Genomic DNA, 8,670 nt, shown 5'->3' on the forward strand with positions numbered 1-8,670 from the left:
TACATTTTATCTGATAGTGTTATCAAACTTGAAAAAAATTAGCTTAAAGATTACAAGTACTTTAGACAAGGGAAGGAAAAAGCAGCTGTTTTGTTATCAAAAGATACTTTCAGATACAATGTAGTTTAGAAATTAGTTGCATTTTTGTCCATTTTATTTAGTTGAAGAAATGAAACATAGAATTTGTAATATATTGTCTAAAATCAACTTACATGTAGTAACAAACTGTGAAACATACTTAATTTCTTATTTTACTTTTCAGATATATAGACAATGGCTAACAAAGAACCTAAAATCGTCAAAAGGTTTCCAAAGCGTCTTTTGTCAAGTTTTCGTAAAGGAAAGAAGTTAAATTTACCTGCTGGGAAAAATGAGCCTCTTGTGGACTCCGATGAAAGGACTGGATTTACTTCATATGACATTGAGAATGCTCAAAATGAAAACGCTACTATAAATTTGGAAGCTTCTATTGTTCTCACAACTCCTAGAAAACAAAAATATTCTGAAAGAGGAAATATTAGCGCTTTAGTTACTCCGAAAAGAAATTTAAGAAGTGTTTTACATACGGATTCAAATGATGTAGCAAATAATTTATCACCTCCAGCAGTGGAGAGGCTTGTGCTAGGAGGGCCAATGAGTGCCAGTGCCGATAGCGGTATAGACTGTAGCATATTGCTGTCAGAGAGGAACAGTCCGGAACAGTTTGTGGCGTTTACGAGACGCGAGGCAGAGAGACTGAGGCAGGAGCAATTACATAATGCCTCAGTTCTAGAAACCCTTAATGAAACTGATAGAAGCTCTGGTGATGATTGTGATACTGATAACTTGAATAGTGGAGCTGGTGTGGCGATAGGTACAGGAAAAGAGAATGAAGCGAATAATGAACAATTGATTGGGGCAGAAGGAGGTTTAAGTTTAGATGAGACTTTGTGCAAAGTAGGTTACTCCTCGAGCAAAATAGCATGTGACACCCTTCCTCCTCCACCACCATGCATAGGGGCCTCAGCGTGCGAACAAACAGACACTTTGACATCTGATTATATTCAGGAGAATTCTGATAATTTGTCAGGTGGAAATTTAAATAATTTGGGCGGAGATTATGTCATGTTAGCTGAAAACAGTTATACAGAAGCATCTCCTATTGTAGATGTAACTGGTATTATATCAGAAAACATGAGGAGAACCAAAGAAACTGAAAAATCAGAATCTGTTAGCAGAAATATTGGCATAAATTACTCTTTAAGCTCACCTTGTGATACAATAGAAATGGAAGAGACTCCTGAAAGTGTTGTCAGCAGTGAAAATGTTACAACTGATCAACAAAGTATTAATACTGATAAGAGCTATTTGCATTACTATGCCAACAGAACGGATGAAATCAAATCGGCAGAGGCCAGATTCAGAAACGAGCAGTCAGCTGGTACCTCAATACACCTGTCAGTGTCACATGACATAATTAATCCAGTTCCCATAGTAACACCTAGTGTAGCCACTCACCGTGTTCTACAGTCTACTCCAAGTCCCGCTAGGTTATATGTGAATGAAAACAGTGCGTTTGCTAAGTGTAAGTCATTGAAAAGAAGTGTTAGTGATGTGGGTAAAGGTATTTTAGGACGATTCAGACATCGCAGCAAGGATAGCAGGGCACAGAAAGAATGTGATAATACTGTTGAAAACACCAAAGAAAAGAAACTGCATGGTAAGAAAGCAAAACAAACTTCTAGAAAAAGACACAATAGTGAAAAATCATTAAAGGTGACAACAAGTTCAGTCAGTTATTCACAAATAAAATTCAAGAAAAAACAGTCTCTAAAGTCACCTGTTACAAAAGAAATTCTGCCAACAGGAGGAAAGACAAGTAATGAAGCTGGTGGTGATTTGGGTAATCCAAAGCAGTCGCCAGTTTTCAAGGAGATTTTGAGCCACAGCGTAAAGGAAGAGTTGGAAGCAAGCTTTAACAGACAATCTTTTCCGTTGGAAACAGAATCAAAATTTAAACAACGATGCTCTCCAGTCGTAATGGAATCCATCGAGGATATGACTAGTAGTATTAGTAAGATGACGTCTGCTCTGTGTGCAAGCTCTGCCGAAAGCATTGCTTGCATTTGTGATTGTAAGAACAGATTTTCTGACCCGGAATGCTGTGAAAAAAGAAAAACGCCTTCTCCACATGGGTCACTGGAATGTAATGATCAGAGAAAAACACCTCCACTTGAGGGTAGTGAACATTTTGAAAATACTAAGTCAGATTGCAAAGCAGCAGTAAATGTTGTTGATGAAAAGGAAACTTTAAACTCGTACACATGCCCTACTCTTGAAAATGAAATAACTGAATATTCGCCCCTTATTGATCGTGGCAATGCTCAGAAAAATAAGGGTGAGAATTTACCGGAGGCAAGTGCATTGTTCTGTAATGATACTGATGATACAAGTGATGATAGTTGTGATGAATGTTACTCTGATAATTCTGATGATGATGACGGTGAATGTTCAGATTTAGACTGTTCCAATTGTTGTAATGTTTCACCGAACACCGGAAATGTAAATTTGCTAAGCAGTAGCAGTTCCGGTTCTGAGTGTAGTTTAATAGACTCGTGTGAAAATCTTGCAATGAATGGTAGAATGAATAAAAGTAAGAAATTAGAAAATTCTGGATCGGGATCTTCTCAAAGTTCAAGTTCATCTTTCATGTCAAATGCAGGTTCCAGTAACTCAAGTGGTAATTCTAGTCCAAGTATAGAGGAATACAGTTTTAATATGGAGAATTCGTCTTTCTCAGTCAGTTTTAAGGAGATTGATTTTGAAAACGGTGATGTAATGTATATAGAAAATAACATTGGGGATGATTTTGAAGAAAGACAGTTGCCTGAGTCTGATGATAGTTTTAAACTTTCCTCAGTTTGTGCAACACCAGTTTCTAGTCCTAGAGTATACATGGATGAGTCCCTCGAGAATAGTCCATGCATAATAAACCCTGATATCATAAACTCTTGTCAAAATACAAACTATCGTAATAAACACCCTGAGGATCATTCACCGAAACTTATTCAAAAGTCTATACCTGCTAATTGTGTGAAAGAAAACAATGAAGATTTGACATCTTCACCATCTTTGAGTGTGGAAACAAGTCCGACACCTTTAAATCTTAGTCAAAGCTCATCTTTTACCAATGTTAGTTTTGAGGGAAGTTTTGCTGATGTTAGCTTTTCAGTTCACAATCAGTCTTCAAGACAAAGAAGTAAAAAGTCATCTGAAAAAACTGTTCATGAGAATTCTTTTATAAATGACCAATCTAAAATAGACAATGACAAATGTGAAAAATTTGATTATAGTTTGTCAGAAAGCTTTAACAGGTTGAATGACAGCATGGGTGGACAAGGTTCTAGATATAAATCTAGGCCAGTTCGAAGAGGGTACAATACAAGCCTTAGTTCGTTGAATGATTCTAGACTATTACAAAACACTTTACGTAGAAACCACAATCGGATGAACGACTCTTGTGTTTTAAATGATTCTTTATCTTTTAATCATAATACCAGTGTAGGGAGTTTGAATAGAAATGTTAGAAGGAGGCAAAACCTTTATAGACATAGTCTAAACTCTTCAAACTTATCCACCAGTCAAATTAACGAAAGTTTTGATAGGTTCAATACAAGTCGTGTAAGCTATCTCGAACCCTCCGAGTCTCCCATGACATCGCCTTTAGATCTCTCAATTAACAGAGGTAAAGCAACAAGTCTAGATAGGTCTATGACTAAGAAATCAGACAAGCATTGGGTGGACCGACACGTAGGGCAAGTGTTTTCTCCAGCAAAGAGAGTGTTACATAAAAACAGTGGATTAAGCGAGTCTGATTTGTGTAAACAGATTCTAGATTTGTATGTAAGTGATGCTGATGAGTCTGGTTTCAATATACCAGATATTGATGTATCACTGAATGAGTCTCATAGTCATAATGTAAGTCAGGATCATGGCAACGGTAGTGCGAGGGTTGACAGCTTTGCCAGTACAAATCTTGATGATTCTAGCAGTGATGAAGACCGTCCAGGATTGCATTATGGGACGTACGTGGCCCCTAGAAATGTCGTCAAGGAGACGAATGTTGATGATTTTACAACTACAACTGTCTGGACTTGTTATACTGGTGAGGCAAAGACCAGAAAACTGCAAGGTATTATATAAATCACCTTTCTTATATAATTTTACAATATTTATGGCCTATTGTGAATATTATTATACATGTAATTAAAGTTCAGGTAAGTTTCATTCTCAGTCGCTCGAGAAGGAGCATCCGTGGCCGAGTTGTTACTGTTGTTGTCATGAAGCCACTTGCCTCTCATTGATTTAGGTTCAAGTCCCTTTGGATTCTTTTATGTGAGGAAGCTATCCAGACCCTTACGGTAAGGGCACCTGAGGTCTTTTTCCATCAGTAAAGCTGGAAAGTCCCCATATGACCTTTCTGTGTTGGTGCGATGTAAAACCCAACCAAGTTGCACAAGAATTTAAAAGCATGTGTTGGTCTTGCATCCTTTTTCTTCAATGACATTGCTGTGAAATAGGTCTTGACCTTGACATCAGTTTTTCTCTAAAATGTTTAAATGAGCTACTGATTTATTATTCATTTAGTTGTTTTTAAGGTAGATTATAAGATATTTAAGCAAGTATTTTAGTAGCAGGTCAGAAGCATTTCCATGCAATATGAAGAGCTGGATACTGCTCAAGTTGCTTTGTTGATATTGATACTTTAGTAAAAAGTTCAGTTCCAATGTCAAAAGACCAGTGCTTTAAAAACTAAACAAAGTAACTGAGCTTAGGAAAGATTGCTTTTGTCTTATTTTGATGCAATGGTGTTATAATATTATATACATTGTATATCAACATTTATTTTTTAGATAAATCTGGAAGTGCACATTTGAGGGGTGAGGACAGACGAAAGGCAGCTCTTAATGAACTTCACAATATGTCTATGGAAAAAACATCTAAGGTAAATTGAAATAGTTTATACCTGTAAGCTCTTATTTGGTGGTAGCACCACTGAAACTGGAAACTTAGTGGAAAGACAGTGTAAGTGTGAATTTAAATCCAACCCATTATTAAAATCAGTGTTAAATAATACTTCAGTTCAAAAAGCCTTCCTTTTTTAAGATTGAATTTTAATAGGAAAGACTGAACTTAAGTTTTATTCAATATAGTTTTATCTTAAAATCCTCCAAAGATATAAGAAGGTAAAGTCCAGTTTTCAATCTGTCATATGTAGAGCTGTCATCCATATGTATCATAAAGATATTTTTCTGTGGATCATTAAGTGAAACACATTTAAAAAAATCTATAATTTTGATTAATTATTCTAATGTCTATGAATAATGAAAACTCACCCAAAACATTTACAAAAGCAGGAGACCATGTCTTTAACACTAAGCTGTTGTTACATAATGGACACATTTCATAGTGATGATGACAAAAAATGGTTAGGAAAGAATCATGCAAAGGACATTTTTAAACAGGACACAACATATTTGTAAGAACAGAACATATATTTTACTAAAATCATTTAAACCGGTATGAAAGTGAATTATATACAAGAAATTAGGAGTATATATATCGATATATTGGTGTATCGCCAATATTTGTCATCCGATATCGATGTATCGTCAATAAGCTTTGCAATGGATCAATGACAGCTCTAGTCATATGCAATGTTAGAAATTTGATACAATTGCTATTAAGTGCATATCATTTATAAAATGAACTAACTACAGGTGTTCTACAATGTATTTTTCTTCTTAGACTCAAGTTTTTAAAATCTGTTAAAATGTTTTTTAAGTGACACAGGTGTTTTATTTTCTTCCTAGAAAATTGTTGAAACAATTTACCGGTAGTTAGTACATGTTGTTAACATTTATGAGTGGCATTTTGGTTTGGTCTCGATAATCTATATAAAAATCCATCATATATATATCATGTTATGTAAGATTTATGTATTTAGTATTGGCAATCTGCTTCATTTAAAAAATTATGAAATGTTATATGTATAGGAAATTTCTATAAATACAATGCAAGGTTGAAAACGTGTGTGGTTAAAGGTATGTACTTTATCAAAGTTGTTATGAAAGACATATCAGCACCTCAGTGCAGTAACAGGTTACTCTAGTAAGTCCTTTAAATATAATTTGAGTTAAACAGTTATTGCACTAAGGTGATGATATAATGGCATATATCTATGCGATATAGCATAAATTAAGATTAAGTTTTTGCTGAGATGATAATTTCTTTCTTTGTAAATAAAAAGAACAACAAATAAATAGATTAATGGCAAATAGAATCTGATGTAAAATGGTCCTTAATGGTTATTAAGACTACTTACTTTGATCTGGAAGTTGTATTTGTTGGAATTTTGTTACGCCTGTATCACATGATGCAGGGAAGTATGAAATGTGATCTGGTTGTGTGAAATCCGATTTTAGGTATTTTTACATCATGCCTGTTTCATTTCATATTTGTATTTAACCATATATTCAACAAAATGATGTTATATGAACAATGTTGCACTTGTATTTCATCTGTATTGTATTTGTTTTCTGCCTATAACACTCGCAAGAGGGGTTTGCAGTACTCAGAGATAGAAATACAATAATTATAATGTAGGGACATAATATTATGTAGGTATTTAACATAGACTAATAATTTTTATTGAACTTTTTTCAGAACCGATCAGTTGATGAAAGTCCTACGAAACATGGCAAGGTCAGAGGTCGTGAAGCCCTGCAGGACCAAACCAACACCAAACGTAGATTGTCAACTCTTGATATGCCGGTATGCATTTCTGATTTGTTAGTTTTACTTTTAAGATTATACATGTTTCAGTGTAAGATCAAATTATTAGTTACTAAGTGAACACCACAGTCATGAAGTCTATATCTCCCATAGTTCATACTTTTCAAGACAGGCGTTAACATAAATTCTACTAAATATGTGTAATTGATTTGCTTGACTTGTTATCTTTAAAAGATTTCAGTATGTCTCTCCTTTTTTTTGCCAGCTTAGCTTAATAGTGTGTGTGTCCAGAGGTTGTTATTTCAATCCTTAGGTGAGGCAGAATTTCTCTGTGACAACTGATCTTGGACATTGAGTGTTAGTAGATTTATATATTTATATATATATTCAGCCTAGATTTATATATTTATATATATATTCAGCCTAGATTTATATATTTATATATATATTCAGCCTAGATTTATATATTTATATATATATATTCAGCCTAGATTTATATATTTATATATATATTCAGCCTAGATTTATATATTTATATATATATTCAGCCTAGATTTATATATTTATATATATATTCAGCCTAGATTTATATATTTCAGCCCAGTTTAAGTGACAGTATCACAGCAGAGGGTGTTCAACAAGATATCAGGGAAAACAGCAGGAAGGCAATGAAAATGGTAAAGATTTTTTTTTTTTGCTCGACTATTCGAAGAAACAGGGCTCTCCTACTTACCCAGGTGTCAGTGTTTGCGTTAGAGTAACATTTTAGTTAAAGTTTTTCTGCAACTTTTTGTACAGCCATCTCATGGGTAAAGATTTTTTTTTTTTGCTCGACTATTCGAAGAAACGGGGCTCTCCTACTTACCCAGGTGTCAGTGTTTGCGTTAGAGTAACATTTTAGTTAAAGTTTTTCTGCAACTTTTTGTACAGCCATCTCATGAACCATTGAAGATATTAGCTTGTATCTTCACACACTGAGATCATTATAGGTGGTCACCAAGGATTTTGACAGAATTATGGCCTTTGTGAACTCTTTAGTCAAAGTTTTGTATGCAATATCATTCTTCAAAACTACTGAAGATTTTCAGTTTAAACTTAACACTTGTACTTGTTTTCAAGATCATTATGAGAGGTCAATGTCAAAGGCCAATATCTCTGGCATGGATTTTATCTTTATGGCCCCTTGTGAACTTAGAACATAGAAAATTCTTGGTTAAAGTTTGCAAGCAACATCAGTCTTAAAAACAATTGAAGGTGTTCACTTTATACTTAAAACATATCTCACTGTCACAGATCTTGTAGGTCACTTATCTAACTTTGATATGGATTCTTCATTAAACTTAAAGATTAAAATCAGTCTTCAAAACAAGGGAATCGTTTTAAAACTTTACATAGGGCTTTAGATCATAATTGGTTGCTGCTGAAAATGTATCACAAATTTATTAGGATATCTTGTTTGTTCTTCGTTATAATATTGTAATAGAGTCTATGTACATTTGACAATAACAAAGGTCATGAAATTTGTCATGTGATATAGCTTTATTAACAATTTATTTTTAGAATACTACCCTTCCTAAATTGAATTGGTAAACCTTTAAAGAAAATTTTTTTACTAACCAGAATCTGGTCCGAGGATATATATTTTTTACCAAACACGTTTTTCTTAAAGGGAGACACAGGCAAAATTTTCATTTCTTAGTTTTGAATTTTTCATTCATTATTCTGTAAATGTCCTCAAAGTAGATACAACAGGCAGTAAAAGGAAAAAAACTTTTCTTCTTATAAAGAAAAAAATGAAGGTTACCTAACTTGACCCGCGTGGGTCAGGTTAAAGCTGTTAGATTTCACAATAGTTGTTACAGTGAACTATGGGAACATTTAGGAACAAATGAAATG

At 34.0% G+C, this 8,670-nt stretch overlaps 1 protein-coding gene across 1 annotated transcript in view; it reads left to right on the forward strand.

Moving 5' to 3' along the window:
- Window positions 1-8,670, forward strand: part of LOC132718680 (uncharacterized) — a 40,319-nt gene that overhangs the window by 5,906 nt on the left and 25,743 nt on the right. The window contains exons 2-5 of the mRNA XM_060702394.1: window positions 263-4,171; window positions 4,893-4,984; window positions 6,706-6,813; window positions 7,374-7,451. Of these exons, the coding sequence (XP_060558377.1) occupies window positions 274-4,171; window positions 4,893-4,984; window positions 6,706-6,813; window positions 7,374-7,451 (4,176 nt within the window). The 5' untranslated portion in view covers window positions 263-273. The remainder of the gene's footprint in view (window positions 1-262; window positions 4,172-4,892; window positions 4,985-6,705; window positions 6,814-7,373; window positions 7,452-8,670) is intronic.

Source organism: Ruditapes philippinarum, unplaced genomic scaffold (genome assembly GCF_026571515.1).
Source record: "Ruditapes philippinarum isolate M1 unplaced genomic scaffold, ASM2657151v2 ctg941_1_1_1_1, whole genome shotgun sequence".
NCBI lineage: Eukaryota > Metazoa > Mollusca > Bivalvia > Venerida > Veneridae > Ruditapes > Ruditapes philippinarum.